Here is a 24,563-nt window from a genome sequence, read left to right on the forward strand (position 1 = left end):
TGAATCATGAATTATGAGTTCAATATATTTCCACGCATGACCAGCTTGCTAATGTCTTAATGAAATCTCTTTCACGACGACAATTCCATAAGTTCAAGTCCAAGTTGTTCGTACCCGCACAACTTGTGGGAGGATGACAAGATATGATAAGATAAAGATTAGTTAGGATTCAATTAGAGTTCTATTTTGTTATCCAGCTATTATGTATATCAATTAGTTATAGCTCTTGTATATATCTGTACAACTTTCTCTCTCTCTCTCTGAATGAATTGAATGCTTCATATTATTCTCAGTCACAACCCTCAACTATTGTTATGAGAAAGAGCTGAATTGTCAACCTCTTACTTGAGAGCAAAATGAGTTATTTCTCTCGTAAAGATAAAAAAATTATATATTTTAAAAATACATAAATAAATCAGGACAAAAATAAAATAACACAGGTTCTTTCTTTTTAAGCATGAATGGAAGAGATTTTTAAAAGATAGAAGCTTTAGACTGAAAATTACAAATATTGAGATAAAAATATATATATGAAAAAAAACTGGCTACTTTGAAATCAAGCAATGAAACCATTCATCTCTCAAATAAGATCTGAAATTGAAGTTATAGAAACACTTACAAGAGCATGAAGTCAATGAATGAGAGAAATTCTTTGAGATGTCTTCTCATATATAAATTATGAACTGTGAATGCTTGTTAGTGAATTCTTCAACATTATTTGATCACTTCAGTGACTGTGCTTTCTTTCTTGCCAAGAACATAACAATGCGAGGAAAAAATGATTTCTTTTTCTTCATTTTTGTCTCCAATTTCGCGCTTCGCATATTGTTTTCTGATAGATAAAGTTTTGGATTAGTTGCAGAGTTTGCAGAATTGATAATTTCTTCATCAATATAGGAATTTGGGCCTCTGCATTCTTCTGTACTCTGAGATAAGAAAGATGCATCATTTGCCTTTCTTCGCTGTTCGTGTTCGGCTCTCCATGTTCTTAACTCTTGTTCTACACAAAGTTTGCCTTCTTGTGCCTTTTCGGCCTTTTCAATTGCAACTCTTAATGCTTCCTTTTTGTTGTTTAATTCTTCGGTTAACTCTTCGAACTTAGCTAAACTCATTGACTCAGATGCCTTTGCTTCTTTAATCTGTTCAATCGCCAAAATTACCTTCTTGTTCGCCATATCTTCTGCTTCACGTGCTTTTTCACTAAGTGCTCGGTATTCTTCGAATGAGAGACTAACTGAATCATTTGTAATATCACAAGAGTTGCTTGCATTATTCTCGCTCTCTTCCAGTGCTTTTATGGCAGCAACAGCTAGTAATTCCGATGCTTTTGAGGCCTCTACTTCCTTCAATGCGGCATCGAGCCTTATGCTCACTGTGCTTGCTTGTGCCTTCGCATGTTCGGCTTCTTCTTTGGCTTTCTCCAATTCTTCTCTTGCTAAAGCAGCAAATCCCTTCGCTTGATCGGCTTCTTGTGTTGCTTGTTGCAGCAAGCTCGGCAACTCAATGATTTCATTTTCGAATTCTTTTCCTTTTGAAAGTGCCAATTCTAATTCCGTACTTGTCTTTTTTAACTCAGACTCAAGAGATGATATTGATATCAATGATATCTCTTCTTTTTGTTTCAAAGTGCTGAGAGCTTCTTTCTCGTTTTCGATCTCTGATTTAAGACATGCTGCAGCAACTCTTAAACATTCAGCTTCTTCTTTTGATTTCTCAATGCTTAGCTTCACTTCCTCAAGCTCTTTTCTAATGGAAACGACCGCTTCTTGTGTTGATATACCTGGTGAATTCTCTTCATGTAGTTTAGCTTCCATGTAAGTTGCTAATTCAACTTTCAAATTTAGCAACAATGCCGATGATGTATCTAATTTTGACTTGAGATTTTTCGATGAAGAAAACTGTTCATTGAGTTGCATCAGATCATCTTCAGCTTTTTTCAAATCCTTTATCCAACTCTGAGAATCCTGTTCCATTGCCAATGCAGCAGCAATTCTACTTTCTTCGGCTTCCAAGTGCGATGCATGAGCCGATTCCAATGATTCCTTTATTGTGATCAACTCCAATGTCAAATCCTCCACTGTCTTCTCAATCTCCTTCGAATCAGCAACAGCCTTTTCGGCCTTTTTCACTGCTGAATCCCTCTCCTTAACTAAAACTGCGTACTCTCCTTTGAGTTCTTCTAACTCTTTTTTTATCGATATCAAATCAGTCAGTGCTGCTTCATGTCTTGCTTTAGCAACCTCTAGTTGTGTCTTCGCCGCTACACTAACATCATCACCGATACCTTGCTCCATTTCTTTTGCCCTTAGTACGGCGAGCTCAGAGTCCTGTTTCGCTTGAGCTTCTTCAGTCAGTGCTTTCTCGAGTTTTAATTTCAGTTCTTCTACCATTCTCTTCGTCTTATCAAGCTCTTTTAGTGCTTGTTCTTTCAATACTTCTGCCCTTTCCGATTGTTTTCGATACATTGGAATTTCTTCTTGCGCTTTTCTTAGTTCCAATTGGACATTCTTCTGCTTCTGAGTTCATCGAAATTATGTCAAAATTTCTGTTGTCAGATAAATTAAGATGATGAGAAAATACGAAATTCAGAAAAGAAAAATTATTACCTCAACAGCCATTTTCTTATGAGCTTTCCAATCGACAATTCCGCCGAACTTGCTCACCGCTTCTTTAACAGATTCAAAAGGCGTGGCGGTGTCTACAATGCCACTGTGATACATTCCGGCCGAACTTTCGCCTTTAAAATTCCCAGTATCGTCTTTCAACACATTGAAAAAAGCTGGTGTTTGAATGCCATAAACATCCGAAGTAATAGTGTTCGATAAATTTGAGTTATCTGATACCTGTTGAACAGAATTCGGCACTGTGATTTATACATTTACTAAAATTTTTGTCTTAATTGGTTAAAAGACTTACCGGCGAATAGAAGGGGTTAAGAACTGATGATCCAGGTGAGTTTGATACTGAATCCTTTGCTATCTCCATTCGAAACTAATGTTATATTTATCTGATTCAAGTCATAAATTCAAATCAGAAATAATAAATCAACAAACAAATTTATCGAAGCCGAGTATTCCTCCATCATTTGTTCATCTATTAAATGATACAATGCTAATAAACATGCAAATAGCAGATAATACAATGAAAAGAATTACATTTATACAATGTTTCATAGACAATGTATTCAGCAAAAACCATGAAAACAAGCAATTTGCTTTGAAGCAAAACATCTGTGTTAAATACGAATGCTATAACATCAAATAACAAATATCTATAGATAAGAATTCGATATCGAATTCTTCGACAAGACTTTCACATGACAAACATTGGAGAATGCATGGTACTATCAATAAATTCATTCAGTCACAAACAAGAGAACAAAATGTTAATATTCATGAAATAAACAACAAAATTCAACAAGAGATAAAGAGAATTAAAATGAAAAGAAAGAAGAAAGTAAAACCTTGAATTGTTTCTTCTCTCTTCTCTTTTTTTTTCCTATGTTTTTGGTTTTGAAGAAAATTAAAATGTTTTTGTGCAGAGGATAAAAAAAATGAGTGATGGGATTTTAAGGAAGAATAACAAGAATATGAGGTGGCTATCTGATGAGATGCTGACCCATTCTAAACATGTCATTAAAAAAATGTAAGTATATATATATATATATATATTTCTTTTTGAGGAATTGATTCTAGTTTAAATAAATTTGGAGAGGTTTTTGGAAATGGTTGTTATATGTTCTTAACGTGGAGGCTTGTGAATCTCTAAAAAGGGGAAGTAGATTTTGACCACAGCTTAGGTTTGGAGATGGATGAAACAGAGAGAAGGGACTTGCTACGGCCCCACGTTATCACTATTTTAAATAAATAAAAATAAAAATAAATAAATATCATTCATGTATAGGGGTGTTAATGGGGTAGGATTATGCAAAAGATGTATTCCCGGGCCCGACAAAGGTTTGATATATATATATATATATATATATATCCATGACTCTATCTCTGACCTTTGGTCATATCCACGGAGATTACTTGAGTTTGGGATTAAGAGATTCTCAATTTATTTGTTAATAAATAATATTCTTTTGAAAAAAATCTCTAAAATCTATATGGTAAACTAAAAATTTATCTAAAAAATTTAATAATTCAGTGTACTAATTATTTAAAATAAATCATTTAAAAATTTCAAAAAATAAAATATAGGAAGCAATCAGCGCATATCTTGGGTTTTTCTTTATTTATGTTTTAAGTAATGTTTATTTAATTATTAATAATTTGATAGTCAAATATATATTCGGGGTTTTAAATTTTTTACTTAGATATATTATAATATAATATAATAATATAATATATACAATTTAAATTATTGAATTATATAAGGGTGAGGGTTGGGGCACAAGAGTATTCATGGTCCTTATTGTCATAGCCCTACAGATGGAAGGTTATCGCAGCGAGAATGCCTTACTTTTTATTTTTCTGAAGGCACTGTAATAGCGCAACAGACCTCTTGCACGCTGCCAGCCAAAGCCTCGCCTCACCACAAGAGTCAACAAGGCACAAGCTGAAGTAAATAAGAATGCACACAAAAATAGGTAGCATAACTTATCTTAGACTTTTTATTGATCTCTCACTTGATCAACTCTTCATCATTCGATGTTTCTCACATCAGATGGTCCTTACAAAATTGTTGGTCCCCAAGGCCTATTTATCTAAGCCACTAAGAGACTAAAACCACCCACTACATGGGACATGGCGGTTGCCAAAACCGCCCATTACTTGGTCACGAGGTGAGGAACCACCCACTACATGATCATGGATGAAGAATCACCCACTACTTGGTCATGGATGAGAAACCGCCCACGACTTGGTCATGGATGAGAAACCGCCCACTACCTGGTCATGGATGAAGAACCGCCCACTTCTTCTATCCTTAGGAGAACATGCACCTTGGTGGAACCGCCTCCTCCAACAGTTCCCTCCAAAACTCGTCAAGGAGAACACGCGCCACATTCTAGCAACCGCCCATGGCAACTGTTCCCACCCTTGGTCATAGCCACTTGCCCATGACCAAGTGCCCACATTCTTCCTCACCTTAGTGAATCGTTGGAGCAACTGTCCATCATGCCCACGTTCATTGGCCACGCGCAAAGCACTCCCTGCACGTCCCTCGGTCACGCGCACATGGCAGCCAGCCCACACGCAGATAGTAATGTCTCTCGGTCACACCTGCGCGCCCACTCGTAGAGGCAAGTTTTCTTGGCCACGTCTACTTGACCAACTTGCATATGGCATGTTTTCTCAGCATTCTCGGTCACGCCGCAAGGCTTTCTTCGGTTGCGGCAACTTTTCTCGGCGTTATCGGTCACGCCTACTCAGCCCACCTGACTGAGGCAAGTTTTCCCGCACATCTACTTGTCATGGTAGATTTTTCTGCACACCTCTCGGTCATGGCAGATTTTCCCGCGCATTTGCCTACCGAGAAGTTTTCCATACTTAGAATATTCTTGGTCTTTTCCCTCTCGGTCAAGATCACCTCGGTAGACCGTTACACTTATCCTCATGGGAGGATTGAAACTTTCCATATCCAATCCCACTCTCTGAATTTCATCATAGCCCCGATCCCAATGCTGGAGTAAATTGACAACAATATTCTTGTGGAAAATAAGATTTCAAAAGTAATTTTTACTATTTTTCTGTGTTTATTATAATTTATAAATTTTTCTATAAATTTATATCCATATCTGGCTTCTATATTTTGAGGTGTTTATAAATTGAATTTTTTTTACTATTTAAAAATATATATATATATATATATAAATTAAAATTAAAACTCTCACTGATAAGGATTTAAGGAACTCTCACAAATTTGAAGATGATCAAATAAACTCTAAACTTAGTCTAACTCTTTTATAAAAATCTTTCATAAATATTTATGACCATTTGGGCGTTGATATTGGTTAATGTTTTAATAAAATTACATTATTACTCTTATCAATTTTCTCATTCTACCATAATTGTCCTCACTATTGCCCTCACTGTTTTATTGACAATCTTCTGCTACGTCACCCTCGCCACCACCTCTGTTGCCTCCACTCTCACCACCTAATAACTAGTCATCTAGTGTTCGGAATAATACCACCATTCACCATGCCAATCTCTCCATACTTCATTGGGATCATGTTGGACAATGCCAAGGTCAATGGAGCCTGACTTGGTAGCCCGATTCTTCACCTTTTTTTTATTCATTGATTTATACCTCCAAGGCGTTGTTTCCTATTAATCGCTCGCTTTCTTCCTTTACAAGGTAATGAGAATTTATTAGCTACGGATTCATAGTGAAAATTAAGGAGTAATCCGGAAGTGAAAGAAAGGATTCTTACTACTAGAGTTGAACCCATGAATCAGAGAGAGAGAGAGAGAGAGAGAGAGAGAGAGATTTTGTTGTATGGAGGTTTGCTAAAGGTGTTTGGAAGCTACACCATGATGTTCCTTTTGGTGAATAGGTGGGTGCAGTGAAGGATGTATCGGAGAAGAGGTGGTGGCAGCCTTACCATGGATGGTGTTTGGGACTTAGCAGTTAGATCTTAGCCTTTTTTTCACCGATTTGTACCTCCACGGTATCGTTTCCTAGCAATTACTTGTGTGCTTCCCTTGAAGACAATGAGAAATCATCAGCTATAAATTTATGCCGAATTAAGGAGCAATCAAGAAGTAAATGAAGAAATTGCTTGCTGCCAGAGCTAAACCCATGGATCTCGAGAAAGAGAGAGAGAGAGAGAGAGAGAGAGAGAGATGGTTGTATGGAGATTTGCTAAAGCTATTTGGAAAAGACACCATGGCGTTTTTCTTAGAGGAATGGGGCACGGCGAAAGAGGTGGCAGAGAAAAGACAACGACAATCTCACAATGGATAGCATTCGAGATTAAGGTTTGGTTGGAGGGGGTAAAATGGCGAATTAAAAAATAGGGACTTATTGGTCACAAGCAAAATTATAGGCCCTATTTGGACACTTTAAAACTATATAGCGCCGTTATGTGAGTTTCCTTTTTTTTTTAATATTCTAAAAAGTGTTACTACTATAAAAAGTAAAGGTTTGCTTGAATTCGAAGAAAAAAAAATCCACAATGAATTATTATTATAGAAAATCAACTTCAAAATATACCATTTTCTATAATAATACCAATGGATCTAATCTATGGATGTTTGGATGATCATATGAAAAATGCATATGGTTGTTTTTATATTGATTTAAAAGAAGTTATTAAATTATAACCTTTAAAAGACTATCATTTGCAAGAAGTCATTATAAAATAAATGTCACAAATTTATAGCTAGTATTATATATGAATCTATTTAAATGTTCGCTATAGACTGTGAAAATTGTTCACATCTGTAACAACTTGATCTTCAGCTCTAATATTCTGTCTATTTGCAAGTTGCCTTTTAGTTAAGTATTTGAATCATTGGAAGAAGATTAATTAAGATAATGTTGAAGTAATCCTGGGTATTTTGGTTGCACTACATCCTATAAATCCAAAGCATCAATTTTGGCATACATTTATACTTGCAAGTGTTGTATTTGTAAAAGTACTTGAAGGTTATTAGCTACAAAGTAGGAAAAAGTTTTGTATGGAGCCACATATTTTTTAAGCACATGCTAATCAATTAAGAGAAAATGGCTTATATCTAAAGTTAAGACAATAGGAATGGATATGTTTATATATAGTCTTGTACACAATGCAAGCAATCATGACATAAAAGAGTGCTTCCAGTGTAGTAGACAAACAATATCTTACTAGTTTTTATAATGTGATAAATGCTAAAAATCATCTTGTATATAAATATAAACAACATTCATTAATAATTGCATTTTCAATTAGTTAAAATAGCTGATATTGGTTTTCATACTTTTAGTTTTATCTCTCAACTATTTTAAATCAACAGTATTTTTATTTATTACATATTAATTAATATCAATCATTTATCTTTGCATTGGTGCTCTTGATGGGACTCATATTCATATATATATATATATATATATATATATATATATATATATTGAGATGCAAGACCCATTTCATAATAGAAAACAAATTTTATCTCAAGATATTGTGGTTAAATATGATTTTGACTAATGTTTTGTATATGTGCAAGTTGGTTGGAAAGGTTTTGCTTTTGATGCTAGGATATTACAATATTCATTATAACAAGATTTTTATGTAATAAGAGTAGGAATAGTTAAGGGGCAGGGAGTCCCCAATCCCCACGGGGACGAGACTCGACGAAAAACAAAGATTATTTGGTTTCTTCCCTTCGTGAGGGGAGAGGGTGGGGAGAGATATGGGGTTCAAGTTGTCCCCGTTACCTAAAACAAAGCAGGGGGAGGGGGAGCATGCCTCGTCACATGGGGATCCTTGACCTAAAGAAAAATTACATATGCTCTTTAAATTTTTATATAATCACAATTCTAACTCCACACACACACACACACAGATATACCTCTTCATTTCACTTACCCAATGACCCTAAATTTTCTCTCTCTTTAGATTAAATCTTTTGATTCCTTTTATTTTTCTCACTCTTATAGATCTTCACATTGTCATTAGCTGGTTATAGTTCATTTACTTATCCCTCCCATCACAATTGTGTTCTTGCTTCATTCCCCATAAATGAGTCTACATAACTACTTCATCTCCTATACCTACTAGTTGGTCATGGAAAGGTAAATTATTTTTTATCTACGTGTAACCTTCTGGAGTTAATGGGCAATAAATCAAACCATAATTAGCAAAATGATTGACTCAATCAGTGTTTGCTCATTCTTATTAGCCTTCTATATGTGTTGTAGCTAAAAAAATAATTATATAGTTATTCATAAATTAATGTAAACCCTCACCTTTTGGTAATTGCACAAATGAAAATAATCTCCTATTTGTCTATGATCAATACTTCTTGGATATTTAAGGAAAAATTAAAAATGAGTTAGAGTTTCTATTTTCTCCATATATTATGTGGTAATTGTCTAAGTTAAATGATTTTAGATTGCCTATAATAATATATAATAATATTATATAATATTTGGTGAAATGAATTATTTTAATAAAAAATTTAAAAATGAATTTAATTTAAAATTTTATTTTCAATTAAATTACTTTTAACAATAATATTAAGAATAAACTCAAACTTTACAGACATGCAAAACATGATATGAAAGTAGCAACAGGACATATATAATTATATATCACTAGTATTCCTAATTAAAGAATTGAAGATTTTACCTTGCCCAAAAAAGTAAAAGAAAAAAGGCCAGAAATCTAATGAGGATAGGTTAGCTGTGTGCCATTGTATGTAGTCTCTAATAAAATAACAACCACATGTACATAAATCTATATGTATAATTGCATAAATTGATTCCTATTCTTTTGTTAATTACATGAAATTTCTCAATTATTTAATGATAAAACCAAATCCATATAATTGGGAATTGCTAAAAGCAAACTACCTTATGGCCCATACAATCTCCATCATGTGTTGCTCTTAGATGTCTTTTGTCTACACCATTTTTCAATTAGTCAAAAGGTTAAATATTTTTTTCTTTTTAGTTTAAATTTTTCAAGATTAATTATAAATGTTATTTAAGCAATATAAATAGAGATGGAGGTGGAATTAATTGTTTTATAGAGAATAATGATTATTATTATTGTTGTTGTTATTGTTATTAATTTTGTCCTTTACAAGTGTAGCTAATGTGTACACATGGGAAATGGTACTTATAAATCCTTCGTTTTTATTTTTATTTTTAATTTGAGGATTGCCAATGAGAAATTCTACATTTAGTTTTTAGATTTATTTCTTGTTGTTCTTATGTCATGTGTTTTTGACCTTTTGCATTGTAATTTATAATTCTTTTTGTTCTCATAATTACTAATTAAATATGAGAAGTATGCTGAATTTGCTTTGCCTTTTGATTTGTAGGTGAACAAATGATATCATGGATGAAACTAGTTATAATCCACCCAAATGTTTCACATACTGAAAATTGTGGACAATCTATACCATAAGAAAATAGTAAATAATCTAGAGCATATTGCCTTGAATTATCAACACCGAATAAATCAAATCAAAGACTTCCCACAAATGATAACAAAAAAGTGAACGTGAACATTAAACAAAAATTGATATTTATTAAATGGGATTACATATGTACATGACCATTTTACATCATGTCCATTGAGGAAGACTAGAGACACTAAGTAAAATATTTTGAAAACCAAGATAAATAATGAAGAGAAAGTTTCACTAGGAACAATCTCTTTTTATGAGCAGGTTACAAGAAAAGAGTTAGTTTTTATGATTATTCTACATAATCACCAATTGACAATGGTCAAGCATTTTGAGTTTTGAATGTTTGTTGGAGCTATCATAATATTATTCAAAAATATTTATTGAAGGACAGTGAAAAAAGATATATTCAAAATATATGAGCATGAAAAAGCAAAACAATGAAATTGTTTGAAGGCTATGACAGTAAATTGCAATCACAATTGGTATATTAATAACAAGCAATCAAAAGAAAGGTTGTATAGCTATTACAACACATTTCATTAATGCATTGTGGAGTTTGCAAAGTTAAATTTTTAGGTACCACTTTTTTATGTCATTACTTTAGTTTTATCTAATGTTTTATGTATATGCCTTTATTTCGTGTTTTTATTTTATTAGGTTTATTTATGTACCATGTCTACATATTGTAGATGTGTTTTATGCTGTGCTCACTAATTGTTTTGATTGATTGGAATATTGATAAAAAGTTATCTACATTGCCTTTAGATAATTGTTATACAAATGATTTATTTGTGAATTTAATTTTGAACAAGTTATCAAGTAATTCTCGTTAGTTGAATGGGTTATTCTTGCATTTGTGATGTTGTGCCCATATTTTGAATTTGATCTTTAAAGATGGTCTAAACATTATTTTAAAAGCTATTGAAAAGTTCACACATATGTTGCTTTGTGGAGTTCTACACCTAAAAGAAATGAGAAGTTTGAAGAAATAGTTAGTCGATTGAAAGTTTGTTGTATTAAAAAGTTGATTTTAGAATGTAAGATTAGGTGAAATTCCTATATATTTGATTCTTAATATTGCTATCTATTACAAGGATGTTTTTAAACACTTGAAGTAAAAGAGTCTCTTTACAAATATGTCCATATATTGGATGAAGAGTTGGAAATCGTTAAAAAAATTGTAATAAATTAAAATTGTTTCATGCTATCACAGAGTCATTTTTTGGGACTAAGTACACTACTACTAATCTTTATTTTTCCAAGATTTGTGATATCAAGTTAGCATTGAAGAGTGGGTGATGTGTCGGTGACCTTCATTCAAGCTATAGCATATAACATGGTGGAAAAAATTTGATAATATTGATCAAATGCATGGCATTAAGGGTATAGCAACTATTATAGATGCTAGAGCTCAATGAGCGATGGGGTGATTGAGCTGCTATTAAGAGGCTCAGTGGCTAATGAGCGCTTAATGGCAACTGAGTGCTCAACCGGTAGAGCCCACTATTTCTTTTTTATTTAAAAAATAGTTTTTTAATTCAAATAATTTTTATGGGACCCACATATTAATTTTGAAAATTTAAATTTGGGCTAATGCAATGGCTATTATCTTTTTTTATTTTTTTTATTTTTAATTTTTAATTTTATCTCTATAAATACACCTACATTCTCAAACAAAACTTACATTCTTCTCCACTTATTTATCTTTAAAGTTTCTACTCTATTATAGATAAAAATACTCTTTCATCTTCTCAAGCTCTCTGAATTCTTCAAATAATTTTTAAAATTATCCATATTCTTTGTTTCCACCAAATATGCAAAATTTTCAATATCCTCAAAATTTACAATATTACCCTAACTCACAAACTTTTTCCCACTTCTATCCAAATGTCCAAAATCAACCAAGTTTTCCATATGGTTATCTTATGTTTTCGGGCGCAGGTTTTTTCAATCCAACCATGGCAAGTCAACAAGCCAATGCAAGAACAAGTGGCTTTCAAATTCCTTCAAACGACCCCAAAAATTTGGATAAAATTAAGTTCTCATGCCGATCAACAGAATACAATGGAAACATGCTCATTTACTAACTCTCAAATTTTCCCTTATTCCAAACAACTAGGGATTGGGAAGATCATTCTGAGAACAACATGAAGATCAAGTCAAAAAACAACAGCAGTGGACCATTGAAGATAATAAAATGCTCATTAGTGTATGGCTTACAATTTTAACTGATAGCATCATAAGCACTACCCAAAATGATAGGATGTTTTGGAAACGAGTAACTAAGTATTTCAATGAAAATCGGCATTCTGATCCAAGAAGAAAAACAACTAGCTATAAGCAACATTGGTTTTGAATGCTTCCATTTATTAATGAATTTAACTAATTATACAATAGATTATTGGGGGAGAATCAAGTTTAAACAAATGCAAGAAGCTGGAAGAAAAGACGTTGAGCGAGCATTTGACATGCTTCAATCTTGGTGGGCAATGTACGTGGCCGTGCCCGATTTTGGCATAGGGAAAAATTGAGAGATACAATATACACATGCATAATATTATATAACATGAATGTAGATGAAGGAAATACAATCACAAGTTAGGATTATAATGAAAGTGAATCCCCATTTTGTCACGCCTTTACCCACAATTAAGCATGTGGTAACGGCCGCAATGACTTAGGAAGGGACCACCATCCCCACACCTGTGTCGCAGCAAGGCTTAAGCAAACCTAGAATGGAAACTTGCATTCTAAATTCAAACCAAACAAATTTGGACAAAGATGAGGAGACGGTTGGCCATTAGAGTGAAGAAGAGAAGAATTAGGAATCTTAGCCTCTAAGAAAAAGGTTGGATTTAAAGAGAAGGATAAGGATTTAAGGGAAAATGACCCTTTGCCTTAATGACTTCAACATATCAACCAAAATGCCATGGAATTCAATGAATGACTAAGTTACCCTCATGCTTTTGAAACATGGACTAGAATGAATTGAATAAGCATTTGGCAAAAGACAACAATGCCCTTTTACATTCAAGAAAAAGGCAAAGGTGAGTAAGTTTGGGTGAAAATTACTCAAATGACCCCAAATAACCTAAGAAATGACGTGAAAACCATCTATCCTCATAACTACCAAAGTAAACTTGAAGAAGAGTGAGGGGCAAGGTTTCACACATTCCTCGTCAGTCGAGGGTGCACTCAAGATTTTGAACAATACCTAACAAGAAATGTAGAATTACGTAATAAAAAAGTACACCTCAACTTCAATTGGACTTGGTGGAGCATATTTTGTGCCACTTCGGAGTGAACGAAGACAAAAATGAGTGGTTTTCTATATTTTATTAATGATTTTAATTATGTAGTATTTTAAGGTTGATTTTTAATTTATATTAAGTTGTTTCTTTATTTCTTCATCACTTTGATAAATTGTTTTTTATTTTTTATCCTGCACATATTAATTAAATTTTTTCAAAATAATGTAATAATTTATTATTATTCATATATTTTTATAATTTTAAATATTTATTTTGAAATATAATTTTTGAAATATATTATATTTAATTATTTTGTTAATAATATTAAATATTTTATTAAATAAATATGTTTTAATGATATTTATAAGGTAAATAGTTAAAAAGATGAATAAAATGATTATGGGTCCCATATTATAGTATAACTATTATGAAAGATAGTTTAATGGGTTGATGAAATGCCATAGGCATCAAACTCTAAGATAGTATAATGATTAAAGTTGCCATTTATTTCAAAATAAATATTTAAAATAATAAAAATATAAGAATAAATAGGCTTCTAATGGGCGCTCAAACGTTTGGGTACTTATTGAATGAGGATTTTAGTGGCATTAAATTGCTCTAAGCTGAAGTTATTAGAATATTATTTTCCTCTTTTTTATGGTGATGAAGTAGTAAAGATGGAAATTGATAGAATTCAGAAGATTTGTTGTGATTTAGTTATTGAATATTCAGTAGAGTTCAACATGGTGAATATGGTGGTTCTTATTCTAAGTTATTAAAAGATAATCCTACCTAATTTTCATGAAAAGTCATATGAGATTGAAAAAGAGTGTTGGTACATAATTAGATTATTATTTGGAAGAGCATTTGATACCAAGAAAAAAATGACTTTGATGTTCTTAGTTGGTGGAAAACGTTTTTAAGTGTCCTATACTACAAGTAATTGCTAGAGATGGTTTAGCGATTCTTGTGTCCTTCGTGGCTTTATAGTCAACTTTATATACAAGTGGGAGAATTATAAGTCCACATTGTAGTAGATTTGATATTGACACACTTTAGCTATTAATGTATGCACAAAAGTGGTTATAGGGTCAAGTGAAAGGTATAATAATGGGTAAAATATAGATGTATAACTAATACATATTTTGATGATGAGATTGCTTTTCATATTATTGTTTAAAATAGTTTGATCTAATTAATACTTATATTCTTTTAGATTCTAATTCACCAACAACTTATTCTCAATTAATGTAACACAATCAGTGACGATATAAATGTTGATAATGAGATAAGCTATCAAATGTTGAATGATTTAATGTTATTTATATATATTGATATTTTAATGAAATTTTTATTTGCTTGATTTATATTTCAGGTTAATGGTCATCACAAAGATATAAGTGTTGTTGATTTTTAAGTTGAACAAATTAATGGTAAGTTGTATTGTTATTTATTATATGAATTACAGTAAAATTTTAGAGATAGAGTTATTGCAACATTTTATTGGGTTAGTGTTTAAGATATTCAATAATTTGGTTAGTGAGTTGGAAGCAATTGCATGTTTGCTTTCACATTTTTGGTTTTGTGATCAAATATTTAGACTTTGTTATAAATTTTCTTTGTTTGATTATTTAAAATGTAGGAACTAAAAGAATGTTAATTTTACATGTGGCATTTAGGGTTTGAAATGTTGAGTAGATTTATTGAGCTCCATTGAATGGAATGTATTTTATCCTATTTGCATAAATTCAAAATTCTATGTTTTAGTATATATTGATAAGTTCTTGATGGAGTATGTTTTGTAGGTTTATATATGGTAATTTGTGTTTAATTTAATGAATACTATTTCTTATATATTTCTATGCTTGGGTGGGATTTGGTGTGCGATTAAATTAACTTTGGAACTACTAATTATATATATACATATATTATTGCTATGATTATATATATATATATATATATATACTTGTTTAAGATGGAACTTGTTAAAGCATCATAAATCTTAAAAAAAAATGTTTAACTTAACTAATTTACAATTATAATTATTAATTATTTTTTTATCATTATGGGTACAAAACAAGTTAAATTATCATAAATCAAATTATCAAATTATCAAAATATTTGTAGGGATGAGGATCCCCCTTAGGATAGAGATCCTTGAAGGATCATGAATGGGGAGGCTATTTCCCCCTACTGGGAAGTCAGGGACAGAGATGGGATGGGGAATCCCCATCGAGTGGGGACGGGGACTGTGAGGTCATGTTACAATCCATAACTAACAGGAAAATATTATCTAGTTTATGCAGGATACACAAATACTTCAATTTTTATTTCTCCATATCGAGGGGTTTCTTATCATCCATAAGAGCAAGGGAGAAGTTAATTATAACCAAACAACTACAAGAGTTATTTAATATTTAGCATGTTTCATTATGAAATCATATTGAGCGTATTATTAGCATTCTGATGATGATATTTTCAATATTGAAGGTTGCAAACCTTTATATAATCAATTCCCAAACAAATGTTGTGATACTACATGTGTGTATATGTTGGACATAATTTCATTAGTAACTGAAAGAAGAGACAATTTTTCTTCTTAGATTCTCATATATTTCAAGCTTATACACATGCACTTCTTATAGACCAAGCTAGTTACATTATGATAAGCATTATCTTAACTTAGTCCACAATAATAGGAACTACCCAAGACCAAGTGAGCTTACCAATTGACTTTTTTTTTTTTTTTATTTCAACACCGCCCCTCAAGTTGGTGCATATATATTCAACATGCCCAACTTGCTTACACAAGATTGAAACAAAGACTTAAAGAGACTCTTAGTGAACATATCTGCAATATGATCTGTAGAAGGAACAAATGTAGTGCAGATTATTCCATTCTCAAGCTTTTCTTTTAGAAAATGTCAATCAATCTCCACATTTTTAGTGCGCTCATGCTGGATAGGATTATCATGTTGGACAAAATAGCCTCAGAGGTGGATCAACTCTCTATCTTAGCTCTTTTAAAACTTTTTGCAGCCATATCACTTCACAAACAGCTTGTGCCATGGCACGATGCTCTGCCTCAGCATTGCTTCAAGCAACAACATGTTTTATTTTACTTCTCCAAGTTACTAAATTACCCCCACATAAATGTACAGTAACCAGAAGTTGATCTTTTATCTATGATTGAACCAGCCTAATCTGCATCTATGTAGACTTCAATATTTCTTTGCTCACTCCTTTTTAAGTGCAGTCTCAAACTTGGCGTACCTTTTAAATATCGTAAACCATGATAAACAACTCTAAGATGAACTTCTTGTGGAGAGTGCATATACTGACCCATCACACTCACAGCAAAGGCAATATCGAGCCTTGTATGGGAAAGGTAAATCAATTTTCCAACCAAATGCTGATATATATCCTTACCCACAAAATTAGCATCTTCTTCCTCTCTTAGTTTTTATTTGGATCCATAGGAGTATCACTTGGTTTACATCAACTCATACCTATCTCTGCCAACAAATCAATTAAAAATTTTCTTTGAGAAACCAAAATTTCTTCCCTTAATCATGCCACTTCCACTCCCAAGAAAGACTGCATCTGTCTGAAATCCTTAAGTTCACATTCAGAAGTTAGATTGCCTTTTAAACTTACAATTTCATCTTCATAATCTCCAATAATGATGATGTCATCAACATAGACAATCAATATAGCTACTTTACAATCATTGGAGTGTTTGAAGAGCATTGTGTAACCGGTGTTTCCTTGATTAAACCCTTATTTCTTTACTGCCTTTGTAAACTTCTCAAACAATGCACGAGGGAATCGTTTAAAAGCATATAAGGCCTTGCGTAATCTGCAACATTGATCTCCAAAATCTTTTCAAATCTAGGCAAAAGATTCATAGGCACTTCTTTTTCAAGAACTCCATTTAAGAAGGCATTCTTAACATCTAGTTGATAGAGTAGTTAATCCTTATTTGCAGCGATTGAAATCAGACCATGAACAGTATTCAATTTAGCCACATGAGCAAATGTTTTCTAGTAATCTATTCCATAAGTTTGGATGAAGCCCTTTGCCACCAATCTTGCTTTGTAACTGTTAATGGTACCATCGATATTAAATTTAAATGCAGAAACCCACTTACTACCCACAGTTGTTTGTCATTTTGGTAACGGTACCTTTTCCCATGTGCTATTTTTATGGAGAGCATCTAATTCTTCAAAAACAGCCTTCTTCCATTCAAGAACTCTCAAAACTTCCTGTATATTCTTTGGAACATCCACACTACACAAATTAGTAGTAAATGCATATAAAGAGAGAGATAATTAATCATACGGCACAAACTTAGCAAGAGGATGTTTGTGCATGATCGAACACCTTTTCTAAGAGAAATAGGGGCATCTACAACTTCAGGAGAAAAGGGTAACGCAGAATTATTTATTCGTGGAACAAGAGAACTTGCTATAGGCACATCATGTGGAAGTGCACTCAGACTATAATCTTGTCTATGATAAGGAGAAATATGTCGATCACTTCGAGAATATTTACAGCGTGAATAGACTTGTAGCTTAGGTACATGAGTTTTGGTTAAGGAATCTACACTTGCTGGAATAAGAGTGTTAATATTATTATCATATTTAGGAGCTAGTTTCGCATGAGAAGATTCATTTGAAATATATATATCAAGTGAAAATAAATCCTTTATATCAAAACTAAATATATTAGCTAAATTATGTATAGAGATCCCTTTCTTAAGATAAAATTGGGCAAAGAAGTGATGATTTTCAACAAAAGTAATATCCATAGCAATATAGAACTTTTTACTCAAAGGATCAAAATACTTATACCCCTTTTGATTTGATGGATATCCTGTGAACACACACTTAATCGCTCTTGGATCTAGTTTACCACAGTTGCATGTATGAATGTGAACAAAAGCTACACATCTAAAAAGTTTGGGATCAAGATGAGAAATGAGCTTTGTTAGTGGAAAACACTCATGCAACAAACTTAGAGGTGCCCTAAATTTAAGAGTTCGACTAGGCATTCTATTGATCAAATAGATGGCAGTTAGGACAACCTCTCCCCATAGGTATTTTAGTACCTTTGTGGTATACATAAGAGCTTTTGCAACTTCCAAGATATGCTGATTCTTCTTTTTAGCAATGCCATTTTGTTGGGGCGTATCGACACAAGAACTTTGATGAACTATACCTTTTTCTTGGAAAAAGTACCTAGGTATTGATTGAAATATTCCCTAGCATTGTCACTATGAAAAATCTTAATTTTTTTGACTAAATTGAGTCTTTATCATATTGTAGAAATTCTGATCAATTTTGACAACATCTGATTTTTCCTTAAATAAGTAGACCCAACACACTCTTGTATGATCATCTGTAAAAGTAATGAACCACTTATGACCTAAAATTATAGGTTTCCTAGATGGGCCCTATACATCACTATGCACAAGTGTAAAAGGAGCAGTGGGTTGATATAAATGAGGGGGAACAGAACTACGAAGATGTTTAGCTAATTCACACACTTCACAATAAAATTGAGAACAATGCTTATTAAGAAATAACTTTGGAAACAAATAGTTCATGTATTGAAAACCAGGATGACCAAACCTAAAGTGTCAAAGCATAACATTATCATTATTCTTAACAGAAAGAGATTTAGAAGTAGAAAATTGTGCTTGTCCATTCACATTGCAACCATCATCAAAATAATAGAGTCCACTACATTCTCTAGTACTGCTAATCATCTTTCCCGGGCTCAAATCCTGAAATTGAAACACAGAGGGCAGAAATGTAGCACTGCAATTAGCATTAAAGGTTATTTTACTGAATGAGAGTAAATTGCAAGAAAGATTGGAAACATGAAGGACATTCTTTAATATAAAAGAATCATTGGGTTTGATAGATTCTTTCCTAGCTATTGCCGAAAGGGTTCCATCTGGAATTGTGACATTGAAATCGCCGGCATAAGGAGTATAGGTATGGAAGATTGTGAAGCAGCCCTCATGTGATTAGGAGGCCCATAATCAATAATCCATGGAACACATGAAATAGAAGAAACATTGAAGGTGGTTAAATTTATAAAATTACCTTTTTGAGCTAGAGAACATGAGGGAGTTGTATTTGTAGAAAGTTTGGATGAAAAAAGTTTATGCAACTACTTAAATTGCTCCTTACTGAAATGACAACCTCAGATTACTCAAATGATGCCACAAGGCCAGCTTAAAGTGCTTTATTATCACGAGCCGAGGGATCAAATGACCATGGTATCCAATTAGGTGGCTTGCCGTGAAGTTTCCAACAAGTTTTCCTTATATGGCGTGGTTTACACCAGTGGTCACACCACACTTTTTTGCCTGCTAGGACTGACAAGAAGGTTGATTATGTTGATGGTATGCAAGAGTAAAGGGCTCCGGCTGCGCAACAACATGATCACCAAGCATGACTCATTTACGTCCATCTTCTCGTCGAAATTTTGAAAATATTTCACATAGAGAGGGAAGCGGTCGTCGTCCAAGAATGTGTCCATGTATCTCATCCAAGGAGTTGTTGAGACCTGCAAGAATTTCAAAAACCCGATCATTCTCCAACCTCTTCTTGTGATGAGAAATATCTGTAGCACATGCCCACTCTTTATCATTGTATAAATCAAGTTCATGCCACAATGATACCATCTTATTGTAGTAATTAGTGATGTCTCAATTGCCTTGCTTGCATTTCCATAGTCGAGTTTTTAACTAAAAAATCTGAGAAGAATCCTCCAAATTGGAATAGGTTTATCGGTTTATCGCACTGCATCCCATACATCTTTAGCAGTAGGCAAGAACAACAAAGTTTTACCTATTGCCAATTCCATAGAGTTGATAAGCCAAGCGATCACCATAGAATCAGTAGACTGGCACCCATGCAAGCCGAGGTCATTATCTATAGGCCTCTTTGTTTCACTGGTGAGATACCCAAGTTTTCCGTTGCCATCAATTATCAAGCGCGTAGTTCGAGCCCAATCCAAGTAATTTTTACCATTCTATTTGGGAATGGTTGAATGGAAAGATGGATTGTCATGTCCATTACCAATTTGGGAGATTGAGGAATTATCTTCATCAGTATTTACAGAAGATGAAGAGCTCCTAATCATGGTTTTAGATGTCATTAACGTTGAACGGTAGGATCAAGGATCCATATCTCTGATACCACGAAAGCAGAGACAATTTTTCTTTTTAGATTCTCATATATTTCAAGCTTGTACACATGCACTTCTTATAGACCAAGTTAGTTACATTATGATAAGCATTATTTTAACTTAATCCACAATAATAGGAACAACCCGAGACCAAGTCAGCTTACTAACTAACTTTTTTATTTTAACAATAACCATAATGGAGCAAAAGAAATTGATGATTTTTTTTTATATATTAGAGTTGTAAAAATTGACATCTCCAATGAAGATGATCTATCAAAAAGATGATGGTATTTGTTTATATATAAATAATATAACATATGTTTTATTAGAACCCAATGTCCTAATAGAACCCGAACCCTAATTTAATTCAAATATATCTTAATCATGGATATATTTAGAATTAAAATTTAAACGTCCCAATCTTAATTAATTTTGGATTTTCCTTTTAAAATAAATTATATGAGTGTCTTGGACTAGAATACAAATCCCGAGGCAAATAAAAAAGTGCAAATTATAAAATTGCCCCATGAGAATTTATCTCGAGACATAAATGCAAATTACAAAATTGCCCCTGAGAATTTATCTTGAGGCATAAATGAAAATTACAAAATTGCACCTGAGAAGAATTTATCTTGAGGCATAAATGCAAATTACAAGATTGCCCTTGAGAACACATATCTTGAGGCAATATCAAATCTTAGGATAGCCCAAATACGCATCTCGAGACGATTATAAATTTTATATAGCCTGAGAACAGATCTCGAGGCAACCTGAGAAAGGTGCAAATCCCAAGGTACCCAAACACAAATCCCGAGGCAAATTGGTTTAATTGAGTTTAAAAAAAAATTAAAAAAAATAATTAATTAAAATTTCAAATTTGATCCAATCTCTTTTGTTTGATTTGCTGCGATTCTGCAGGAGGGAGTTGGGGATTACAGATAAGGACAGGAAAAATCTTTTAAAAGAGGGAAGGATTTTTGGAAGAAGGAGGAACAAGGTTTCTTCTCTCTTCCCCTTATATCTACATAAATCCATATATATAAAGAAAACAAATCGCCGTCATGGTTGAGTGACTGAGATAATGCCGCCAATCATGCTAGATTCTGTTGTCACTGCGTTGCCGTCTGCTGCTCGTCGCGGCTGCTGCTTGCCACCGCTGCTGCCTCTATTGCGTGTTGTTCGCCACCGCCACTGCTCGTCGCTGCTGCTGCTCGTCACTGCTGCTGCCTGATGCTGTCACTGGTGTCACCGTCATCACTTGATACTGTTGTCGCTGTCGCTTCCTGATATCATTGTTGGTGTTGCTGTTGTTGTTTGATGGTGTTGCTGCTCGCCATTGATGTTGCTGTCTTTGCTCGATGTGTTGTTGGCGCTTGCCGTAACCTCACTGCTGCCGATAAAGAAACGAAGAAAGGAACCAAGGTGATGCTTGCTAAACTGATCTAGTTAGCGGGCCAGATCTCCAAGTGCTATGACCTTTATAAACATCCCACATGCCGCATCACGGACGACACCGAGCAAGCGTTCAACAAGGCGTTGTCCTTCATGCCCAAGTGCCAGCCGCACAACCTCCTTCATCAGGTGCCAACTAGTAGCCAACTAGTATCCCCGCTGCCGCGTTCAAGAGCGTACACACCCCGCTCAACAACTCGATAGTGGATCTCTCATGGAAACCACCTCACATTCTTGATGACTCGCTGGAGAATGGGAACCACGTCCACGTGGTACCTTGGCCGATGACAGTAGCGAAGCCCTCGAGATCCAACAATGGCATCTCTTTCCGGAACAAGCATTAGGGGAAGGGAGTACGAAGACCCAGCTACAAAGAACTACATGGCCGCTAGAGCTTTCTTGCAGCTGTCTAAAGGCAACCTCAACATCTCCAAGAGCATTACTGAATCCAAAGCCCTACTTTGTTTCACTGTCTTGAAAAAAGATAGAAGATGTGCGAAATCACCAAGGTCGCAGAGCAAGTCACCGACCACCATCGGTATAATCAGCCATTAATGAAGTCTAAGACACCACTTTCCTTTCGGGTATTTCATCGAACACCTTCTATATAGGGCCGAGGTTCCAGTATCTTAGGTACACGTTAATCAAGTGGTTTCTCTTCAAGACGTTAAAGACACTGTGCTTGAGGATCTTCGAATGGTTGAAAATCACAGAACTCAAGTCTTGTGATTCTTGCAGACGCTTGAACATGCGGATAGCTTTGAAAAAAAAAAGATGAATGAAGAAAAGTGATGAGAAGAAGGGCTAAGTTCTCTTCCATGGTGGGGCCAGGGAGATAAAAAAATTCATGCATGGAAGAAGGCATTTCTTCTCCATGGTGGGACCGGAGAGTATTAAAATAAAATCAGTATTTGGCATGCATGGATGGTGGATGAGAGGTTTTCTTTTTCATGGTGGGACCGGGGGAAAGTTTTTTTTTAAAAAAAAAATCATACACCATGTGTATGCATGAGTCTTAAAACTTTCTCTCCCTCTGGATTATCTTCCTTGTGACAACAAGAGAAAGAGCATAGAAGAACTCGAGAGATCAGTGAAGGATAAAGATGACGGTAAAGCGGCGAAGGTGAAGCAGCAGTGCTTGTAGTGCCATCATCAGCTGGGTTCACCACTTTGATTTCTTTTCATGGATCATGCACATAGAATAAGAGAAAGCTCACGATGAGATAGAGGATAGTGTGGTGGTGATGATCGACGAGGAGGCTGGTGTCTACGTTATTATGGTCTTGGAGTGCGTCCTCGCCGACATCCGTGCCCATAGTAGTGTCACTCGCATGTCCGGCCCTGGCCTCATCAGGGAGGTCAAGCACATTGTCGCCATCCCATTCACGGCTGAGGCTTGCATCAGCTACTTTGTTGAAGCCTTCAATTTCGAGACTATCGGTGTTGGCTACATCGACGAGTCGGGCGTCCTCACCCCGCCGACGATGAGTATCGCCTCAACAAGAACAGCTTTTGTGTTCCCTCTGTCTGTAACTACTGTAACCTTAACGAGGTTCTTTGCCGGCAATGTTGTCAAGGGCGCTAGCTATGCCCTCTCCGTCAAGAGTCAGATCCTCGGCCTTCACAACATGGATGTGGACAAATTTTTTTTTTCTTATGACCAAGAAGATTGTCCATCTCTATGCCATAAAAAAAAATAAAAAAAATAAAAAAATAAAAGGCTGAGATAACCCATGCCAACATCAGCCTACAAGGTGTGAGTTCTGCTACAAGCTTAACATGGGTCTCGGGCTAGGTCTTAAGAGATTTGTTAAGGGGCTGTGGCTTAAAGAAGATACAGATGCAGATATAGTTGATCAAAGTGTTAAGTCTAATGATAAAGGCCAAGCATATAGAGCATCTACAAATTCCTACAGCAGCAAGGGCAAGAAGAAATCCAGCTTTGAAAGCAAATAGGAAGACTATTATGCGAAGGATTCAAGACTTATTCAGAGAAAGAAACTTTGACAGTGAAGGTGGGGTGGGGAAGAGACACAATATAAAATGAAGACAAACTTGCTATGAATGTCCTTCATGACTTGTCCTATGTCTATCAATGTTCTACAGGATGGTATCACAGTGATAACCTTATAAAAAAAAATAATATTTGTAGTAATAAAAGCATGCATGCTGATGAACACAACATGTTTTGATTTTTTTTTGAAATATATACATATATATATATATATATATATATAATACATATGCATGGTTGTTGTTGAATACATATCATATGAGCTTTTAAAATAATATGAAAGCTTCCATTTGATGCAATTAAAATATATATATATATATATATAGAGAGAGAGAGAGAAGCTACAATCTATGTTCACTTTCCCCTCAATTATATGAATATGCATGCATACGTGCAGGAAAAAAAATAATAAAAAATTATAATAATAAAAAAAAATGATAAAATGATAAAAAAGAAAAAAAATTGAAATGGTATGCACGAGTGGAATAAAATTGTGAGAGAAGCATGCATGCATACATGCATAAAAAAAGATAAAAAATAATATAAAGCATGCATACATGCATGACAAGAAAAAAATAA

At 34.0% G+C, this 24,563-nt stretch overlaps 2 protein-coding genes across 2 annotated transcripts; one reads left to right on the plus strand and one right to left on the minus strand.

Moving 5' to 3' along the window:
* Nucleotides 1-531: 531 nt before the first annotated feature.
* LOC120281891 (protein WEAK CHLOROPLAST MOVEMENT UNDER BLUE LIGHT 1-like) lies at nucleotides 532-3,521 on the minus strand. The gene is made up of 4 exons (XM_039288588.1): nucleotides 3,464-3,521; nucleotides 2,917-3,007; nucleotides 2,607-2,843; nucleotides 532-2,516 (listed from the first exon to the last, which is right to left on the minus strand). The coding sequence occupies exons 2-4, from the start codon at nucleotides 2,983-2,985 to the stop codon at nucleotides 723-725; spliced, it is 2,100 nt and encodes a 699-aa protein (XP_039144522.1). The 5' UTR covers nucleotides 2,986-3,007; nucleotides 3,464-3,521; the 3' UTR covers nucleotides 532-722.
* Nucleotides 3,522-23,214: 19,693 nt separating this feature from the next.
* Nucleotides 23,215-23,926, plus strand: LOC120282196 (pyridoxal 5'-phosphate synthase subunit pyroA-like). The gene is made up of 2 exons (XM_039288954.1): nucleotides 23,215-23,575; nucleotides 23,766-23,926. The coding sequence occupies exons 1-2, from the start codon at nucleotides 23,215-23,217 to the stop codon at nucleotides 23,924-23,926; spliced, it is 522 nt and encodes a 173-aa protein (XP_039144888.1).
* The last annotated feature ends 637 nt before the right edge of the window (nucleotides 23,927-24,563 follow it).

The sequence above is a fragment of the Dioscorea cayenensis genome, chromosome 18 (genome assembly GCF_009730915.1).
Source record: "Dioscorea cayenensis subsp. rotundata cultivar TDr96_F1 chromosome 18, TDr96_F1_v2_PseudoChromosome.rev07_lg8_w22 25.fasta, whole genome shotgun sequence".
Taxonomy (NCBI): Eukaryota; Viridiplantae; Streptophyta; class Magnoliopsida; order Dioscoreales; family Dioscoreaceae; genus Dioscorea; species Dioscorea cayenensis.